Here is a 22,182-nt window from a genome sequence, read left to right as displayed (position 1 = left end):
ACACATTGAAAAGATCTGGAAATGAATTCCCTTAACACTAGTCTTGTTAAATCCTCATTAATCCCAGAGGTAAGGATACACCAGTTTGAAGACAACAATTTTAGGGACTTTCTAGTAGAAAAAGCCCAGGATATGATGGCAAGGAGGACAGAACTGGACACTGCGTGAATGGTAGGCAAGTGTATTGTTTTTGGGAAAAACATAAGAAATGACTCCGAGCTGTCTAATAATTACTCTTTGAGAACCCACAACAAAGTGTTTCTTTGGTTGGTAAAAAACCATTCATATAATTGATATGTTTTCTGGGTTATTATTATTATTTTGCGTTGCTGGGGAATGCAGCTCAGGGCCTTCTGCTCTATCGCTGAGGTACAAGTTCAACCAGAAAGAAATGCACTCATCCTATAAAGTTAGTATGAACCGAAAGCAGAGTTTAGGTCTTTCGCCACCCAAGGAGCAACCTACTTAACAGGAGAATGACAGATCTCGGCGGTTGCTTCCAACTGGAATATTCTGCCTAAGTCTCTTGCAACACGAACCTTTCACATTTTCTGACATCTGGCAAGGCTTGTGAATGTGATTCCTTGACTGTTCAGTGCGTTTCTGGAGTTTAAACACTTCTGAAGTTCGCGATTTGGCGCTGGAGGGAAGGAAAGGAAGGTGCAGCCAGTTTCTTCCCAAAGTAAGCCGCTGGACAACCAACCGGAGTTAGTGTTTGCCTGTTAATAATAAACCCTAGAGTCCACGCAAGTCCTCAAAACAAAACAAAACAAAAATTAAAAAGGTTTGGTTGGACGCTCATCGTAACTACTTACTGGACACCGAATTCTCCTGCGCTGCCTCAGAACTCTTGCGAAAGAATGCGTTTCTCAGTGAAGACCACTCCCGGGGAGCAACCTCTGCTCAAAGACACAGCGCCGCGCGAAGTGCTACGCTAGGCCCTGGCCGAGGATCCCCGCAGAGCATCTACCAGTGTTTCCGCGCGGGCGCCTGCGCAGAGCCATCCTCCAGTCTCCTGGGGTGGGAGGCGGGGGCACCCGGGAGAAAGGAGAGCTGCTAGGGGAGGGGGGGGGGTAGGCCAAACCCTGAAATTACCCGGATGTGGTCTCCGCGCGCGCATGCTCAGTGTCTTCTCGACAAGTTGGCAGCAACAACACGGCCCTGGTCGTCGTCGCCTCTGCGGTAACGGAGCAGCTCGGGTGGCGGAGCCAGCGTTCGTGCTAGTCCTCTTTTTTTGGGAGGCCCTTCTTATTCTCCGCTTGTTTCTGCGATCGCCCAGGGCCCTGGAGTGGGCGAGAAGAGCCGGGCGCCTAGCACGAGAGGTTCCCCGCCGCGGGGCGGCCCGGGAGCTCGAGGCGGCCGGGCCCGCGCGGGCAGCGGTGTGGCCGAGGAGGGGCGGCCTGGCTCGGACGCCTCGGGGAGGGGGCCGAGTTGCGCACCGGGCCGCGTGAGGAAGCCACGGGCGCGACGCGTCCACGGCCGAGCAGCGTCGGGAGAGCGGACTCCGTTCGCCGGCGCCGGAGCCCAGGTAACCGCGCCATGTCCCCTCCTCTTCCCCCGCCGGGCCCGCGCGCCCCGCCCGCGGCTTCCCCGCTCCGGGGGTGACTCCAAGCGGCCGGCAGGCAGCGCACGGGAGGCCGGCGGGTCCGCCTAGCATGCGAGCACCGCAGCCTGGAGGGCCAGGCCCGGCGCTCGAGCGGGCGGGGGGCCACCGCGCTGGTCAAGGCGGGCTGGGCGTGCCGCCGCGCCCGAGCCCACTCGGATTGCTGGGTCGACCCTGCAGCCCCGAACTTCGCTCGCAGTTTGTCGGACAATCCAGTTGAACTTGGACTGCGACTTCTGCCTCAGTCACCGCTCCGCTTTGTTGTTCCTGAGTAGTTTCTCTGTCGCCCGGGCAGAGCGCGTCGAGACTACTAGAGTGTTTGTTGCCTTTAGGTCCAAACGAAAGTAGTAAATAAATGGTTTGTCTAATTTCTTTCCGCAGACGGATACTTATTTTTTCTTTGTCCTTTACTTTCTTATTGTGTCCTTCCACTTTGTGTTTCTAGCTTTGAGTTGTTTACTTTTTGGGTGTTGTGAGTGATGGCACCATGCAGGAAACATTCTAATCACCTAACTGCATCTCCTTTCCCTAGTAAAAGGTGTATCCTAATAAAAGACGTAGTTTATCTTATTGTCAGGGCTACAACAAGTACGGTGCGTGAAATTGTTGTAGGGTGGAGGGCGTTGGCTTCACCACATGCAATAAAATGCTGTTAGGATTTCTTAAGCTAGATTTTCAAAGACATAGGTGTGTTTAATTTGAAAGGTTTAAAAATCTTTGGACTTTTGCTAGATTTAGCATCGTTTTCGTCTCAGCACCTTTATTCGGTTAATGCTTTTTGCTGGCAAAATCATGTTTTGATTGACAATACAGAAATGTATAGTTTCTCAAAGTAATTAGGGTTTAGACTACATTAAAATAATTTTTATTGTAGATTTGATAAGTTACCTTTGCCTTGTGGTACCAAGGCTAAATATACTCGAGTTGAAATGTAGCTAAGTACTAAGGACTTATTTGTTCTATATCTGAAATTTCTGATATGACTAGCGCATGGTATTCTAAAGTGTAAATGGTTAATATAGTTAACATTTTTAAATGTGTTTTCTTTTTTTCTGTAATTCTGTCATAATTTTGTTTTCTCAAATGGTTTGTCACAGAACTAATGTAATAGAGACAGGCCCAAAAGGCATGATTTGGAGTAGTTTTTGGTTTAAAAGTGCGCTATGTACATTTAAGTTATTAGAATTAAAACTAAAAGCCTTTCTAGAAAAGACTGACATAATATTATGTGATCCTATTAATAGAAGTGACTTTTTCTTTGCTTTCTAGGTTTATGGGTGAATTTGATTTTAAAGTGTTACTTGCATCTTAATTTTTATTTTTGAAGCGGGATACCTATTTTTTAACTGAATATTTTCAATGTAAATCTTAAACAGGGAAGAAATGTCAGTCTGTTTTAGAATTAATGAAAATGTGTACTGAGAAAGTCACTGTGAAAATATTTGGGAATAAGTTTGGCATGGACCATCGACCAATGATGGCTTTGCTGCTGAAGCAGTAGTTAACACTAGGATGCAGTACATTTTATTTTTGAAAAACTAATGCTTCACTTCAGTTATATTTTAGTTGAGCTATTTTTCTGTATGTGTGAATTCTTTTTCTCCACCTGCTCTCCCAATTAAGGAGCAAGCATTAAAATAATTTATTTAGTCCAGTCATACTCAAGCTGTCTCACTTGGTAACACTTTTTTTTTTCCCTGATGGAGCCAGTGTTATAGTAACATATTAGATACTATGCTAATTGAACTGTAAATTGCTGGGGCCTCTAGTGGAGCAGTTAACCCTATGGAATCTGCAGGGTTTGTTACATTTAAAATACATATTTAGTATTGGCTAAATTTTTGCCTAGTACATTATTTTTCTGATATTTAGACTTAGTTGTATTCGGTCTCTAGTTCATGCTTAGCATTTTTTTTTTCGTTGTATGATTTTTAGAGTCAGTGGACCTTGAAGCATCTTAAATTAGCCATTTCAGTGCTCATTGTACATGTTTAGATTTGCTTTTTCCCCCCAAAAGATTTTGTAGTTAGGCAGAGTTTTTTCCTTAAACCTTTGAAGAATATTACTCAGTGGCACAAGTGCCTGCCTGGCAAGCACCAGGTTATGAGTTTGATCCTTGGTAGCAAAAAAGAAAAAAAAAAAACTATGAGGAATGGTGATTTTGAGGTGATTTGTAATGATGTGTAAAACTAAAAGTTTTATTGATTTTATTGTTTTCTGTCTTTTTCCTTTTTATCGGTACCGGGGATCGATTGTTTTCTATTCTAAATGAAAGTTGAAGGAGTTATACCAGCATAAACTAGTGTCCAGTACAGGTTTAACAAATTTGAGGCATTTTGCCCAAGCATTGCTGAAGACTCAGTTATTTAAAATCAGACATTCAAACCATTGACAAATACATAGGTATCATTTGAGCTGCGTTCAGTATGATACTGTGTGCATCGTGTTTCAAATATATGAGTCACATATAGAATTTGTGGATTTTTTGTCATTTTAAAATGTGTAATTTCGGTGATGGGAAATTTGGCCGAAATCCAGTTTCTCAACAAGATATTTTAAGTTGTATCACTTTGGTATTATTACATGCTATAATTGGCATCTAAGGAATTTTTAAACATGAGAAAAAATGAAAACTAGGGTAGTTTTTGCAAATGTACCACTAAGATAACGAGTGGACTTATCTACAAGGTTCATATAATTTGTCTTCAGTAACTCCATTAGATAGCAACAGAGATTTAAATAAAGAGAATCTGTTATGTCTTAATCAGTTTAAAATTGGCGATAACCAATATCTTTCAGCTGTATCTTGCTATTTACATTTTAAACGGAAGATTTTTTTGCAGTTCAGTAATCTTTCTATTCTCTGCCCCCTTCTTTGTGGTGCTAGGGATCAAACCCGGACCTCAAGCATACATGCTAGGCAACCATTTACCATCAATTATGTCCCCAACCTTCATATTGCTTTTATAAATCCCAAAGTTTGAAATAGACACACCCTCCCCGACTGGATATTAAACCCAGGGAACACTGAGCTACATCCCCAGCCCTTTTAATTTACTTCTTAAAATTTTGAGGTAAGTTCTTGCTAAGTTGCTCAGACTGGTCTCAAACTTGTGATACCCTGCCTCTCAGCCAGCCTCCTAGGTAGTGGGATAACAGGCAAACACTACCATTCCTGGCTGGGCAGTAGTTTTCAACTTTGTACCTTGAGAATTCTTTTTTTTTTTTTTTTCTTTTTAACTTAAGGAGGAAAAAAAAAAAAAAAAACAGAAAAAGGGTACAAGTAATACAAAATTTAAAAAATAAACAGTAAGAAATCACTAGTTAATAGATTACATATTCTCATCTTAGAAACAGTTGTTCGTTACAAAATTGAAGCACTCTCAGACAGTGGGAGTGCAAACAGTTTTGTTCAATGTCCAAAAAAACTTAGTAATAATGGTTATCTATCTTATACACTTAAACATATATGCAGTTATAACCTTTAGAGTACTTTTCTTTTGTACAATGACAATTACACATTTTGGGTTTTATTACTCCCACAGTTATTACTTATGCGACATATCAGAACAGAGTCAGTCAAATCAAAAGGATGGACATTGTAGATAATGTAAAAACAAAATACAAGGTGATAACAATGTTACCATACTGCCTCTTTCTGTTTTAAGAAGAATTACCAGTTATAATAAAATTGAACAAAACAGTAAAGAATAAAACCAAAGCATTGGAGACATTACAGGACTTTAAAAGAAGATGATAGTCAACCAGAATGGGCGTCATAATGAATCTTATTGTCTTCACAGTTTTGCCTATACTTTCGAACTTGGTACTATCAAGCAAAGCAGAATAGGGGAAAATCAGTCAAAACAAGATGGTGAGGGCAATACAGGATTTCAAATCAAGTTAATAGGAAATCAAAGTAGGTTACTATACTATAATACTATATCCTGCTATTTTTTATTTATTTTTCCCGTAACTAAAAAGATAAAAAGAAAAAAGTAAATAATTAAAAAAATGGGGATTGAGATAAAAGAGGGCGTAACAACAGAACAGCGCAGGCCCAAACATAACCATTTAAGCAAAATAGTGTTGCAGCACAAGATATCCTGACATAAAAATAGTTACCATAGTGTCTCTTTCCTTGAAATCTTTGAGTATAACTTCGTATACTGTAGCACCAAACATATTAAGACACTATAAAAACATTCAAGAGAATGACATTATTATAGGGTATTTAGAACCAACTAACAGAAAATGAACAATGATTTCTGAATAATGTCCTTGCCTATAAAAGTTTTTACTTATATTATCATATATAATAAAATCCAATAAGATACAACCTTTTAAGACCGATGGAGACAGAAGAATACAAATTTGATGGGACTTCAAAACAAAATGATACTAAATCAGCACTAGCTATTATGATGTCTTGTTTTCTCCAAAATAGCTGTTCCTACCATCCGATCTTCTCTGCCTCATTTCTGTTGAGCTCTTTTTCTGTCGTTTGTTTTCAGTTTGTCTTCTTCATTTCGCTTTCTGCTCCATTCATTGTGGCCTCTTTGCCACTATTTCTGGAATCGATATTTTCCTTTTTTAGAATATCCTGCAGTATTCTCTGTAAAGTTGAATTGGTGGTTGCAAATTCCCCTAGTTCCTCTTTATCCTAGAAGCACCTTGTTTTTCCATCAATTTCTAGGGACAGTTGTGCAGGATATATCAATTTTAGCTGGAGGTTACTATCTTTCAAAGCTTGAATTATTTCCCCCCACGCTCTTCATGATTTGATGGTTTGTGCCGAGAAGTCTCCTGTAATTCTGATGGGTGTTCCCTTGTAAGTGATCTGTTTTTTGTTTCTGACGGCTTTTAATATTCTGTTCTTATATTGGATTTCTGGAATTTTGATTATTATATGCCTGGGTGTAGCTCTGTTTGGGTTGTAGGTGGCTGGGGTCCTGTATGCCTTGTACATCTGAATATCTTTACCATTTGCTAAATTAGGGAAATTCTCTTGGATTATTTCTGTGAATAGCTTTTGTAGTCCATTTGTTTGTGCCCCTACTTCTTCTTTTATGTTCTTAATTCTTAAGTTGTAGATCTTTTTATCATCTTCTAGCCTTTGTGTTGTTGCTGTTTGGTTTTTTTGTTATTTTTAAGAAGTTTTTCATTTCATGCTCCCATATTACAAATCTGCCCTCCAGTTCAGATAATCTATCCTTAGTTTCTTTCTAGCTGTTATGCAAGTTTTCGATAGAGTTTTTAGTTTCCTGGTAATCTCTTTGAACCTGCTTGACGTATTCTATGTTTTCTTTATTTTCTCCATCAAACAATTCTCCCCTTTTTTTCTGTTCTTCCATTCCACTATCTGTTTTTTCTTGGGCGATGTTTAGCATTTCTCTAACTATTCTACTTACGTCTTGCTTCAGGTCATTAATAACTTCATTCCTGAACTCGTCTGTGAGGCTCTGGAGATAGCACTTTATATCTATTGGTGCCGTGTCTGATATTGCATGTTTCTCAGGATTGGGGGCCGAGGACCCTTTCTTGTTGCTCCCACTTCCCATATTTTTTGTTCCTTTTATACAAGTGAATATAGGAGGCCCAGTTTCTTTCTTTGTCGGTTACAGTTTGTTTGAATTGCGCTGACTAGGTGTTCCCACCCACTGCAGTGTTCTAGGGAGACGGAGACCTGGGCAGCCTATGCTGGGCCCGCCCCTCTAGGTCAACCTACCGAAGCCTTCACTGCTAGGGTGCACCTCCAGGCGCTGGGATCTGGTTTGGGCTAGCCTACTGGGTCTTAGTCAGCGGCGTCATGCAGGCCAGGCACTGTCCACCAATCCTGCTTGAGAGGGGAATATGTGACTGAAGTCACTGCAACCACCTGTTCCAGCTAGTCTGTCTGGTCCCAATATGTCCTTTGCTGAAACCTTCTACTCTAGTAGAAGGGTCCCCGATCTGCTCACTCACCGCAGGTCAATGCAGGGCTCCCGGCCAGTCCCGCTCTCAACTCCATTCACCGCTTCCCACCCTCAGAGCTTTTGCACCTCTCTCCTTGCTATGCTGATTGGGACGCTGCAGCAGCTGCAGGAAATTCAAATTGCAGCTTCCGGTGGTGCAGGGGTCCAGCTTCCACGCTGAGACCTTATCTGTTCCTGTTATATCACCGAGATTGCGTTTCCAATTGATTTTTCTTAGTTTAGTTCGTTCCTGGGTCGGCAAAGTATATCTCCCCTTGCTTAGGATTTCTCACCCGGCACCATTCCTGGATTTTAAGTGGGGTTTCTCAGAGAGCCTCCGAAGCTGCTGCTATCTATCCACCATGTTCTCCCAGAAGTCCATACCTTGAGAATTCTTGGAAGGCTTTAGAAAAAAAATTAATGTCTGGGTCCTAACTTCAGGTATTTTAATTCAGTTGGAGTCAGTTGCATCCAGGTCAGAGCACTGCAGTAGTTGAGCTATGACTGTTTTGTGTTTGAACTGTGTCATTCTTTAACACAGTGATATGTACATGTAAAATGTAATCTCACATCTGACTTAATGGATCTTTTGAAAGCATTGGCACTTTATTGTGATAAACAGTCACACTGAGCTACATTTCCAGCTCCTTTCATAAAATTTTTTATTTAGAGGAAGGTTATTACTAAGATCACTAAATTGCCCAGGCTGGACCCAAACTTGGAATCCTTCTAACTATCTGGTAGCAAACTTAAGTTGTATTTCCTGTGATGAAAAGTTGGTACATCATATTTATTTTATATAAGAAGCTGGTCTTTTAAAACACCACTCTAAAATGCTTATTTGTATCCCATTTAGGGAAGAAGAGGGGGCAACTTCCTCCAGTCCTTAAATTAGCATTTAAACTCCCAGTGGAATTTGGTTTTCTTAGGAGAAATCATAAAATTTATGAGCTACCAGTACCAATTTTTTTTCTCCCCCCCCAAAATAAAAAAAAAATCATAAAAAGACCCAGAGATGTAGCTCAGTGCACAGGCTATCACAGTAAACAAAAAGTGCCAATAACTTTGAATAGACCCGTTAAGTTAGATGTGAGATTACATTTTATACTTTGTTGGTTCCTGAAAGGCAAGTCGTACTGATTTAACTTTTGCTGTCAGGTCTTAAATTTATATACACTATGAGAAAGTTGATTAGCTTGTCCAGCTAGCTAGCAGTTCTCTAGTGATCATCTAGGAGCATGTTCAGTTCAACGTTTACATCACCTTAAGTAGTTTCCAAGAACTGGTCTGTAATGTAGTTGCATCTCTGTCTCTAGAAGAAGTTATTTAGATAAACTTCTAAAAGTCCTAAAAGTAATTTTTGCCATTCAGTTTCAGTACATACACAGAATGCAAATGGAGTGGAGGAAGTATGGAATTCTGTATTATAAGAAAGTCCCTTTTGATTTTAAAGGCTTTGATTATTTACAGTGTCTTTATTGCTTGATTTGTGTTGATATAGTACAGACTTTATCTTTCCATTGTCGGTACACTGGAATAATTTATTTGAGATCTGTCACCCAATTTACATGTTTTGATTGCAAACCTTTGATTAAACAAAAGGATCATTACTAAATATTTGGTTTTTTAGTGAAGTATGCTTTCTGTGTCTCAAATTGGATAAATGTGTGAACCTCAGCTCTTTTCAAGTCAAAATATATTTCTAAGTGTAAAACTGAATTAAGGATATTAATTAAGGGGTTGGGGATTTAGCTCAGCAGTATAAGTGCCTGCCTTGCAAGTGCGTGGTCATAAGTTCGATCCCCATTACCAAAAAAAAAAAAAAAGATATTAATCAGTGTTGTTCACTAGTGAATTCTGGCATATTTGATGCCTATAGGGGGCGAGTCAGTTCAACTGAGGAGTTAGCTCAGTGTTACAAGTGCCTGCATTGCAAGAGATTGTGATTTTGGTCTTTGGAACCCCTCCAAACAAAAATAAATAATAAAAACAAAAAATATTTCATGTAAAAATGATTTTAAAATTAGCAAATTAAAAAAATTAAAAAGCTGGGCATGGTGGTGCACTTCTGTAATCCCAGCATTTAGGAGGCTGAGGCAGGAGAATCATTTCAAGTTCAAGACCAGCTTGGGCTATAAGGTAAGCCTACGATCAGCCTGAACTGCATACTGAGACCCTGTCTCAAAAAGACAGAAAACAAAACAAAACAATCAATTGAACCATTAGAGAACAGGTGACAGATAAAGTACTAAATTAGAAAAACTAAGCCAGGAATCATTGTATTTAAGCATAATAAATGCATCTATGTCATAGATAATCTCTACTAAAATTAGCTGCAGGAAGAATTTTATGTAGATGTAAATGAAGCAGCTAATTGTAAAGAAAATGACATGATTTCTTTGTAATTTGTCTTTTAAATCAGTTGCACATGTTCATGGCATTGAATTTATTTTTTATGTTTTTTTTGGTAATATGTAAAGTGAAGTTTGTAGATAGCATCAGTGGTTTGTAAAACTGACAGCAATTCGGACTCCTTGAGTGCTTTTTAAAGCTAGGGCCCTACCCTGGATGTTTATTTAGTAGAGCTGGGCTAACCTGCATGGGATTGTAATACAGCTCGTTTTCAAAAAATAAACTAGATTGACTTAGTAGACTTAAGTTTCATGAAATACATGTTTCAGTTACAGAATTCAACTTAAGTTCTAGTCTTTATTTATTTATTTATTTATTTATTTATTTATTTATTGTCTTTTTCCTTTTTATCGGTACCGGCGATCGAACTCATGACTGCCTGCTTGCAAGGCAGGCGCTTATGCCACTGAGCTAAACCCCCCGCCCCAAGTTCCAGTCTTTAAAACAGTAGTTCTCAGATTGTGGTCCATAGATTCCTGGGGAATCCCTAGACCCCTTTAGAGAGATTATGTGTATTAAAACATAATTAAGATGTTATTTAGGCTTTCTTTGCATTAACATTTATACTGAAGGTGAGGAAACAACTGTGGGTAAACTGCAAACAACTTAGCATGAATCAAGGTGGTTGCACTAAATTGTATGAGTTCTGTGTTCTTCACATTCAAACACATGTTAAAGCATTTGAAAAATGCCAGTTTCATTTAAGAATGGCTTTAATAAAGTAGTAAAAATTACATTTTAAAATCTCTAACTTGGAGTGCATGTCTTTACTAATATTTAGAAGCATTTAGTGATGTGCTTAAAATATTGCTGCACGTTGAAATGCACTTGTGCTAGTGAGCTGCAGGCAGAACTACCTGCTTTTTAAATAGAACACCGTTTATATTGTTAGTTAAGAGAATAACCGATGGATAGACTGTAACTATACAGAATATTTGGTGAATATTTCCTTGAAAGTAAATGAAGTCAACCTGCCACTTAAAGGAAAACAACTATTTGTTGCCAAAGATAAAACTGATCTTTCAAGTGAAAATTAGGTTTTTGGTTTTCTTTCTTTTTTTTTTTTTTGTCTTATTTTGTTTTTATTGGTACCGGGGATCGAACTCAAAACCACGTGCTTGCAAGGCAGGCACTTAGGCCACTGAACTAAATCCTCAGCCCCAAAAATTAGGTTTTTGGAATACATGTATCTGTAGCTGTGAAATTGGCTGTTTCCTAATGCTTAAAGACTTTCCTAATGAGATTGATGATAATATTAAGCAATGTGATTTTAAAGATGTATTGTGTAAGACAATGTGGCAACATTTAGGAAATCTGTATAACTCACTAAACCAGTATTTTCTCAGAGGACCAGTTCGTTATACAAAATCATGAATGGGTAGCATATCCAAAGTGAGACAAGTGGGTTCTTGGACAACAAGGCCAAAATCCATTAAATTTTGAGTTCATTTTCTGTGACTTTGTTTTTTCATTTTCTATAAGTTTAGAAATTGCCATTTGTTAAATTTTTGTGTTGATAACTATCCATTATTATCCAAGAAGTATTATTCAAATACTCCTTTTTCTCAATTGTGTATCTCTGAGGCACATTTTCTTTGAATACTTTAACTAAAGTAAAGCAGATTGCTAGAATCAATAGGAAAATCCAGCTGTCTTCCTAAACTAGACATTAAAGAGCTTTGCAAAGATTTTGTGTTTGTTATGGAAAAGATTTTTCATAAAATTTATTTGTGTTAAGGTGATAGATTTATTACTTTAAATGAGTTAAATACATAAAACTTTATTAGTTTTAATAAAACTATGTCTAACTCAAATAAAAACTAATTGAAATGTTTAATAAGAGATCTTGAACCACAGAGTTTGATAGCTACTATTTTTAGATAACTAGTTCTCTATTATTGACTACATGAGTGAACCTTCTTGAGTTTTCAACAAGATACAGTCTGTGGAGACTTGCGTGTCACAGGTTCATGTCCCACTGGAGTAGATGATTGGTTCCTCGTGTGATTTGCATTATACTCATGCTATTTCTGAGAATGTTAGTAATTCAGCTTTTGTTCAGTTACTGTATGTTACTGAATATGTAGCAGTCAAATTCAACATGAAAAATGGAATTCAGATGCTGGATATAGGTTCTCAACCAGTATTATCAAGACTGTTTCTTAGCTTAGCCTTGCTTTCTGTTTCACTTCATTGAGTAATTTCTAGGCTGCTCTGAGCTTTAGGTTCAGAATAAGGAGGACCCTCCCCCCATAATCCACATCAGATTTTCTGGAGTTGGATCATTGGCCTGGCTTGGGTTCTTTTCCATTTCTGGGATAATTATGTAGCTAGAAATTGACTCTGGATAGTTAAACTGAGAATTGTCCTACCTGTCCAGATGGAGAGAGGCTTAATATTTAAAAGTGAATGCCTGACGAATGTCAGCTTTCATTAACTAAAATTTAAGAATTTACACACAACCTCTCACTCCCATATTAACCCCATTTAATTTTAGAGAATATTTCAATGACTTTGCTTATCTGGCTTTGTAGTCCATGGGTTTATTAGATCTATTGCCTACAAGAAGTGGCAGCTTCTGTTAATAGCAGAGCTAGAGGAAAAACACAATAGCAGAGATGTAAGATATGTCTCATTTGTTGACTTGACCTCTGTTAACTCTTATCATGACCTTAATACCAGTGTTACGTTAGTGGTCTTCAAATAGGTCTTACTTCTTTACTAAGCTCTTCTATCTTAGCTTAACTAAAACTGAATTTGTTACATAACTACCTTTAAAAATTTATTCTTTTCTTCATCATTTGGTTAACCTGTTTAGAAAATTGGTCATCTTTTGACTGTCTCCTTTTTTACCCCCTTTTCAGTTGGTTATAGAATTTAATCTCTTCTACCTAGAAGCAGTCTGTTCTACCTAGAAACTCCTTTTGTTTTGACTGGCATGTCCCTAATGTAAATGTATGCCTTTACCAATTTTCTCAGTGTCTCCGCTTGTTCTATTTCTGTTTTCCAAAGTTCTCATGTGTTCGTTGAATCTTTCTACTAAAAATCTAATGCTCTTATTTCTATTATTTCATGTCTTTCTTAACATGAACCAACTCTAGGCAAAATATTTGACTATTAATCCTGATTTTTTACCCCCCTGTGGATTGCCTTCAGCTTGACAAATTGTTATTTACATATGGTAGTCATTAATTCTGTTCTACCAGAATTCAGTGGCTCTCCTATGGCATGTACTAGTTACATTTCTTTATCTCTTTCAATCTCCTTACACCTTTGAAATTAGGGATAGGCCAGATAACTCAACCTTGGCATTATTGATGTTTTGGGCTGGGTAAAATTTTTTGTTTTGGGAGAATACCCTGTTTATTGCAGGATGTTTAGCAATGGCATTGGCCTATACTCTCCAATGACCAGTAATAGTGTTGTGTTTCCCACCTTGCCCTTCCAGTTGTGACTATCAGAAATCTGTAGACATTGCCAGTGTTTGATCTGTCCTATGCCTTTCTGTTATTTAAGAATGTAAGTAGAGATGAAGCCTCTGTCAGCCCAGTCCCTGCGGTGTCAGTGAACAGTGCCACCAGTGGATTTTCAATGATCAAATAGCCTAACCAGAATATAAATCTTTCTTTAAGCCAGTGATCATTTGAGGGTTGGTTCTAACTACAACCTAGCCTAGTTGGCCAACCTAGGGCATAAGGAGGTGTTTGTATCATTGAAATTGCTGAAACCTTCACTATCATTGGACCCTGCCCTGATTGATACGTTGTGTCAAGACTTATTATCTTAGTTACTTTTCTCTCCCTGCTGGGACAAAACACACAGCCACAAAAGGAAGGAAAGGTTTATTTAGCTCACTGTTTGTAGAGGTTTCAGTTCATAGTCATTTGGCACTGGGGCAACACTTCAAGGCAGTAGCCAGCAAAAGCAGTCAGACCAAAAAGGGGGAAGGTTTCTTTTTTTCCCTCTCCAGGGACAGTGTACCACACAAAATCTCCTTGCCCTCCTCTTACACAGGATGAGGATGTTTAAGATAAGAAATGAGAAAGCTGGCTTCCTGCTGAATGTCTTAGTTAAACTTCTAAACTTTTTAAATTGACACAGTATATCATCCATAACAGTCCACCCCTTGTCAATTCAGCAGCCAGACATATTTCTTTAAACCAGCCTCCAGATTCAAAGGTATGCTTATTTTTAGCATTTCACAACTTGAATATTATAACATAGGTTCAAGGATCTTTAAGAACCAATATTGTCTATCAATTTATATTAGAACTATAACATTCTGCCCCTGGCTCACCAGTAACTCATGCACATCCTTTTATGCAAAAGGCATTTAGCCTATCTGCAAGTGTTGCCAAAGTCCTAACAGTTTCAGCATTGCTGAAAATTTAAGTCTCAAGTCTCCTTTGAGGTAGAAAGGGAACTTTTAACTGCAAGCTCCTATACAAGTGAAGACATAGTTAACCACTTCCAACGTGAAATGGCAGGAGATAAACATTCCCATTCTAAAAGGTACACATGTGGATACAGGCATTGGAACCAAGCAAGGCAAGTGGTAAGTCCTGTAGTTGCATGTCCAGCATCTGAAACAATCTGTGACAAATTGAGAGCTCCAAACGGTTTCTGTGACTCCACCCTATAGTACTTCTGGTGGTTGTAGCTCCAACAGTTTCTCTCTTAGGCCTGCTTTGCTCTCTCCTTGCAGCTTTCCTTAAATGATGCATGTTCCTGGCTCTTCAAACTTCTGGGATCTCCACTGCACCTTTAGCTTCACACTCATAGCTTCACCTACTACTGTCTCCGAGGCACCCGGCCACCCCCCAGGCCTCCTGAAATTGGAGTGGAAACCTTTTTAACCTCAGAGCTCTTGTATTCTGTGTGCACCTAAAACCAGCACCACATGGATGATGCCAAGGTCTGCTGCCAGCTGGAGCAGTAGCCAGGCTTTCCTCTCTCCTAACTGTAGGGATTGAGTGCCTTGATCACTAGGCACTCTGACTTAAATCCTATGGAACAAACTTTTCTATGCTGCTGCTATTCTGGAACATAATGCTGTGTGGCTTTTGATTTATGCAAAATTTTCTACTTTTGCAGTTTTGAGGCTGCAAAGATATGAGACTTGCTGCTTTTTGTGATGCCTTCAAGCCATGTTTCCTTTGTTTTGGTCTTTTTGAGACAGAGTGTCACTGTGCTGGCCTTGAGCTCACTTTGTAGCCCAGGCTGGTCTTGAACTCACAATGATCCTCCTGCCTCAGCCTCCTGGTATTACAAGAATGTGCTACCACACTTGGTAAGGCCATGTTTCCTGTTGTCCCATTCCTTCTCAACAATCAAGATTTCCTCAGCTTCACCTTTGCAGTCCACAGCTTTACTGGAACTTCCTTTCTAAACAAACTCATAATGTTTTAAATCATCCTGCTGGGGTCTTTGCTCTTGCTTTTCAACATAAATCTGGCTATAAGCCTCCAACAATAGCCATGCCACCACCTCAGCATTCAACTGCCTTGAAATTTCTTCTGCCAGACTAAGTAGTCCGCTGTCCATTTATCGATTTATTTATTTATTTTTGGTACCAGGGATCAAACTCTTGACCTTGTGCTTGCCAGGTAGGCGCTTGTGCCACTGAGCTAAATCTGCAGCCCCAAAGTTAAGAGACTTTAAAAATTGGTACCAGGGATTGGACTCATGACCACGCGCTAGCAAGACAGGCGCTTATGCCACTGAGCTAAATCCCCAGCCATCCGCTGTCCTTACTTGGTAGTTTCAGACAAAGTCTCTGAACATGAGCAAAATGTAGGCGAATTTTCTGCCAAGCCATAACACATATCATGTAGACTCCAACAACCAATGCAGTCCTTCTTCACTGCTGGAAACCTCCTGAGCCTTGTCTTTACTAATTTTCTGGTCTTCTGAGCTCTGACTAGAACAGCCTAAGGCATTCTAGGGGTACTCTTTTTTTTTTTTTTTGGTGCTCAGGATTGAACTCATGACCTCGTGTTTGCCAAACATGCATTTACACCACTGAGCTAAATCCTTGGTCTGGGGCTATTCTTTAAGGGAACATCTCTGAACCTTTCCAACCCACAGGCCTTTCCCAAAGGCTCTTGAACTACATGGTCAGGTATAGTCACAGTAATGGCTTCACTCCTGGTACCAAATTCTATCTTGGTTATTTTTCTCTTTTGGCTGGGACAAAATACTGCACACCCAAAATGAAGGAAGAACAGGGAAAAAGCTCAATGTTTGTAGAGGTTTCAATCCATAATTATTTGGCTCCATACAGGGTGGCATATGGCACTGGGGCAGCACTTCAAGGCAGCAGTCAGCAAAAGCAGTCAGAGCAAAAAGGGGGAAGAGTAAGTTTCTTTTCTTCTTTTATATTCTGCACAGTTCCAGCCCTATCCCCAGTATAGCACTAACAAAATCTTACCCTTCTCTTGCATGAGATAGGGATGTTTACAAAGTAAAAAAGCTGGCTCCCTGCTGAGTGTCTTAATTAAACTTCTAAACTTTTCAAGTTGACACAGTGTTTCAACTATAACACTTCATCTGTACCTTGTTTAATCACACATCACTTTAATACATACATCTTTTAACATTTGTTATTTAGTGTGATAATATATTTAGATTTTTCTGGATGAGATTTTGTGTTTTTTTTTGGTCTTTTTATCGGTACCAGGGATCGAACTCACTGCCTGCTTGCAAGGCAGGTGCTTATGCCACTGAGCTCAATCCCCAGCCCCTTGTTTTGTTTTTTTAACATAGGATCTTGCTGATGTTCCAGGTTGGTCTTGCACTCCAGAACTCAAGTGATTCTCCCTTAGCCTCCAGAGTAGCTGTGATCACAGATTTGAACCACCATACCCAGCCAGGATCAGTAATTCTTAATGGAAAAAGAGCTATTCTTTATTTTTTTATTTTAAAGAGGGTAAGATTAAACATAACAAAACAGATCATAAGGAAAAAATTTTAAGAAACACAGATTTCAAAGCAAGTCCATTGGAGATCTTCACTGTCTATCTTATTGTCTCTATTTTTCTTCCAAATAGTTGTCCCTATCTTCACACACATTGAATACATACTGAACATTATAGAATTAAGTCATTAGAGGATGATGAAGGCTTTTTAGATCTTGAAGACCTGACATTGGGAAAGTCAATAATAACTGCCATAATGTCTCTCATTCTCTTCATAGTAGCTGTCCTTATCTTTACGTATGCTGAAACTGAAGATAAGAGACTAGACTAATATCACTCTGAACAGTGAATAATAGTATTGCTAGATTTTATATCATAATGCAACAGAATTAGCATTGGGGTTTCTTAATGTCTCTTCTTCAGAGTATCTGTTCATTGTATCGTGCATTATATAATCTTATCCTGTAAATAGTTTAGAAATTTTCCCCATGTGTGAATTTCTGTATGTATATCTATCCTTTCTGTATTATAGGGAAAAACAGATCATAACAAGACAACAAAACTAATTCCTAGAAAAACATGAAATGAAAAAGACATATAAGACCACACTATTAGGCGATCTACAATAGTTTCTATGTTTTCTCTTGTTATTTTCAATAGAATTGTCTACATCATCAGACATAATATAATTGAACATAGCATTACATAGCTATTTTAATAAAAATAAAACTTTGGAGATATTGTAGAACTTCGAAAGCAGTTAATACTCAAACCAGAATGGGTATCTTTTACATCTTGTCATCTTCAGAGTAGTTGCCTCTACTCTTAGACTTGATGCTATCAAGCATACCAAATTCAAATAAAAACAGTCAAGACAAAACAGCAGTCTTAACAAACCAGCTTCAAATAAGATCAGTCATAGTAAGAATACAGGTTTCAGTTTAAGTTAATAGGAAATTAAAGATATTTACCGTGGTATAACGTGCTATTTTTGGAATAGCTATCTGTGCCCTCAAATCTAAAATGAGCAGACAGACCGGAACAAAATAAAATCAAACTGAACAGAGCGATAAGACTACTGTGGCTTTTAAATCCTGATACACTATTAACAATGTCCTCTGCTTTCCTTTTTTTAGGCAGTTCCTCACCTTTCCCCTTATCAGGATGCTTTGTATATTTTGGGTCCCACTAGCTCATTTAGTTTTTAGATTAGGGGGTCAACCCATTATCTATCTGAGTGTTGCTGAACCTTTTTACTCCTGAGCTTGATCTTGAGCTGTACTCCTTTACTTACTAAAGCCACAAGGTTTCCCTTCCTTCCAGCTGTGTAGTTGTACATTGCCCAAAAGTGTCATAACTTTCCAATCTATCTGTGGCTGCAGGACGAGTTGTCCCTATTTCTCTCTGGCTTCCTGTCACATAAAGCATTATTTTCTCTTCTTTGACTTTCAGTTTATTAACCCTCTTTCAGGTTGAGTATATTTCCTATTCAGAGCATTTTAATGGATCCTACCTCTTAATGTACTCTGCCTGTGTTCCTTTTTGTTAGTGTATCAAGGCTGTCTATATTAAAGATTATAGCCTACCTTCTCTGCCTCATCTCTGCTATTCTATTTTTCTGCTATTATTTGTCCACTTTTCTCCTTCATTCCACTGTCTGCCCCGTTCATTGAGGCCCCTCTGCCATTGTTGCTGGAATCCTGATTTTTTTTTTTTTCTCTTCTCTCTGGAATGTCCTTCAGTATTTTTTTGTAGGGTTGCATTGATGGCCATGAACCCCCATAGTTCCAACTTGTCTTGGAAATACCTTATTTCGCCATTAATTCTGAGAGTTTTTCTGGGTACATCAATCTGGGTTGGAGGTTATTTTCTTTCAGGGCTTGGACTATTTTCTCCCAGGCTCTTCTTGATTTGAGAGTTTGTGTTGATAAATTGTCGTTATTTTGATGATTTTTCCTTTGTAAGTGATCTTCTTTTCTCTGGCTGCTTTTAATATTCTGTTCTTGTAGTGGATTTCTGGGATTTTGATTATTATATGTATGGGTATAGATCTGTTTTGGTTGTAGTTGGTTGGTGTTCTGTATGCCTCATTTATCTGGATATCATTTCTTTTTCCTATGCTTGGGAAGTTTTTCTTAATCATTTCTTTGAATAGTCTTTATAATTCACTTGTGGTTACTCCTGCTTCTTTGCTCACGTTTTTGATTCTTAAGTTATAGATCCTCTTGTTGTTTTCTAGCCTTTGAATTGTTTCTTCCTGGTTCCTTGTATTTTTAAGAGATCTTTTCTTTCACGATCACACATTATAAATCTCTCTTCAAGTTTTGAAACACTAACTTTAGTTTCTGTCAAGGCATTTTGCCAGCTTTCAATGGAGTTTTTATTTTCCTGGTAATCTCTTTGGGTCTGTTTCATGTAATCTAGGTTTTGTTTATATTCTTTATCAAAGGTTTCTCTTCCTTTTCTGGGTTCCTCCATTCTTTCATCTGTGTTTTCTTGGGAGGGGCTTTGCATTTTTTTAATTAATCTTTTTACATCTTGCCTCACTTGGATTAGAATTTCAGTTTTAAGTTCATCTGTGAGGCCACAAAGGTATTTCTTTTTTTCTTTTTTTAAATCTTTTTTATTTTTATCGGTCCCTGGGATTGAACTCACGACCACCTGCTTGCAAGGCAGGTGCTTATGCCACTCAGCTAAATCCCCAGTCCCCAGGAAGGTATTTCTTTATGTTCGCTGATGTTGTGGCTAATATTGCATGATTGCTGCACTGGTTCTCTTCTGTGTTACCTCTCCTGGGCTTATTTTCCCATGGTAAGCAACTGGAGGTTTTTTTTTTGTATCTCTTGTCATGTTTCTGGTTTTTTTCAGACAGCTGTGTTGTGGAGGTCCCTGACTTCCGTATTGCTTACGGTTTTTCTGAAGCATGCTGACTGGGGTTTTGCTGCCGTCTTCCAATTTGCTGTTATCTTAGGTGCACGCAGGGACGATGTAGGCTAGCCTCTAGCCTCTGAGCCAGTGAATCTGCAAGTGCCTTCAGCAACTTAGCCTGTGCATTGCGGACATCACAGTTTTTAGGATAGTTTCATCCCTGGCTGTTGGGTCCTAACCAGGGGCGTGGCTCAGCCCAAGCGGATCCCACCAGTCCTCTCTGGGCCAGGGGCAGCTGACTGATGCCACTGTGGCACCGGGCTCTGATCCACTCCAAGATGTCCTCCAGCCAAGGACGTCCACCGTGGGACCCAATCTCCAGCACTCACCGGGAATCAATGTAGTTCCCCACCTTGACTCCACTCCACACTGTACTGTGTCCTCCCTCCAGGGGCCTGGAACTCACCAATTCGCATTATCAGCAGCCTTGGCTTCAGTGGGACCTTGAGTTGCCCGACTCCACGGTGCTCCCAGTACAGCATGGACCCGTCTCAGTGAGTGTGTCAGGCTCTAGCCCTCCACTCACATTTTTCCTTCCTCTTCCTATTTTTCTTTTCACTTCAGTTTCCTCCTGGGTTCATGAGAGTCCCTCTCCGCTTGTCTGGCCCTCTCCATGTTGTCAAATTCCAGTGTCTGAGCTGTTTTTCCAGAGAGGCTCTCCACTCAGTGTCCACAAGCTGTCCTCTTCTCTAATCCAGAGCTATACTTTAAAGAGTGTAGTAGAAATTTGTGAGAAGAGCTTTGGTGTTGGGGCTAGGAATGCCTTTCTGTAAGATACGGTAGAATCTTTTTGCCTCCCACAAGATTTTCAAATACCTCAGAACTTCATGAAGAGGAAAATATATACTTAGCTTAGAACTCAGTTTCTTTCTCCCTCCCTCCATCTTTCCCTCCTTTTCTTTGTCTTTCTTCATTTTTTTAGAAATTAAATTTCACTTAGTTCTGTTTCTTAATTGAAGTTGTTTTGCCTGGAACTCTATTAAAGAGTTCACCATTTGAGAAAATGCATGTCATCAGTATGTCATTGTGCTGTTGGAGCTGCCAAGACAACACACTTGTAGTTGTAGATCTCAATTTGTTGTTGTCTTATTTATAACTGTGTTTATAGTTCTATGTAAGTGTGTAAGCATCTTAACTTTGTTTTTGGTGGTGGTGGGCATTGAACCTAGTGCCACATGAATGCTAAACATGTCCTCTACTACTGAACTTTTATCTCCAACTCCTGACTTCTTTTCTTTTTGGTTTTATTGAGATTGGGTCTTAAGTAGTTCAGGCTGGCTTTGAACTTGCAGTGATCCTTCTGCCTCATCCTCCCAAGTACTGGGATTACAGGTGTGCACTACTATGCTCTGCTTACCCTGACTTCTTTATTGTGCATTCTAAATTAGTTGGTATGCCTGGTCATTTCTGTAATGCAATTTACATTTTATGTTAGGTTAATTTTTGCTTTTATCTTAGTTAGGATATTGTTGAATGTAAAAAAAAAAGGTTAGGATTTTGTTTCTGGATAGCTAAGGAGATGCAGAAAGTTACTTGTTATAAAAAGTAGTTGGTCTGATAAATTAGAGTACTACTTTATATATGTATTTGTATCTGTTATATTTTACACATGATAGAAACAGTATTTGTTGAGTTAGTCAATTTGTGGTGCCTAGATTACATTTATGTACACTGTTACATTTGGTGACTACACTAAATCTATAAAGTTCTGAGGGCAGATAGTTGCTGTTTTATACATGAGATAATTGAGAGAGATATTAACATGGCCAGTCATGCTTCTGGAGCTCTACTAGGAACATCCCTATAGATATTATTTTTTTATATAAGGAACTTTAAATTGTGTTTCAGACACTAGCAGTCATAGGACTACAACTCTTGAGTAAGCTGTGTTTGAGAAACCAAGAAATTTAATGACTTTTGAGATACTAGAGGACCTCCCCAAATTTTAGAGATGATGACAATTGACTTTTGAGTGAAATACTGAAACACTCAGTATTATAACTTAGTATAAAGCTTTTGGAATATAATGTCAGAAAATGAATTCAACAGAATACTTGTAGGACTAGAAGATAAAACTCAGTGGTGGAGCACTTGCTTGCATGTACAAGACCCTGTGTTCCATTTTGAGTACTGCCAAAACAACAAAACAAAACACCAAATACATACGAAGAAACCCCACTCTTCTGGTTTATGTCAGGAGCTATAATGCTAGGGATTTCTTTGATTAGTGTTGTAGTCAGGGGTTGTACACAGAGAACAATTCAGATCAGGACACGGAGTTTATATTTTTATAATGGTTACTGGGAGTTAACACAAGAAAATGCAGGAAATCTATCTGCAACACCAAAGACTTAAGAGTATTTAGTCA

The 22,182-nt window shown here is 38.9% G+C and overlaps 2 protein-coding genes across 26 annotated transcripts in view; one reads left to right on the top strand and one right to left on the bottom strand.

Annotated features, from left to right (window-relative positions):
- Window positions 1–1,777, bottom strand: part of LOC106028573 (uncharacterized) — a 36,895-nt gene extending 35,118 nt beyond the window's left edge. For 9 of the 24 annotated variants that reach the window (XM_063231629.1, XM_063231636.1, XM_063231628.1 and 6 more), the window contains exon 1: window positions 816–1,777. In XM_063231629.1, coding sequence (XP_063087699.1) covers window positions 935–1,657 — 723 coding nt within the window. In that variant the 5' untranslated portion in view covers window positions 1,658–1,777 and the 3' untranslated portion in view covers window positions 816–934. Of the gene's footprint in view, window positions 1–539; window positions 720–815 lie in introns of all 24 variants that reach the window. The other 15 variants (XR_010041419.1, XR_010041423.1, XR_010041420.1 and 12 more) reach the window with 4 other exon arrangements.
- Window positions 1,392–22,182, top strand: part of Smad4 (SMAD family member 4) — a 64,434-nt gene continuing 43,643 nt past the window's right edge. For both annotated transcript variants that reach the window (XR_010041414.1, XM_003474029.4), the window contains exon 1: window positions 1,392–1,528. The gene's annotated coding sequence lies outside the window, so the exon portion shown is untranslated. The remainder of the gene's footprint in view (window positions 1,529–22,182) is intronic.

Source organism: Cavia porcellus, unplaced genomic scaffold (assembly GCF_034190915.1).
Source record: "Cavia porcellus strain 051 isolate PalLab524CR breed Dunkin Hartley unplaced genomic scaffold, mCavPor4.1 scaffold_20, whole genome shotgun sequence".
NCBI classification, from domain to species: domain Eukaryota; kingdom Metazoa; phylum Chordata; class Mammalia; order Rodentia; family Caviidae; genus Cavia; species Cavia porcellus.
This window is presented reverse-complemented; position numbering and strand designations above follow the sequence as displayed.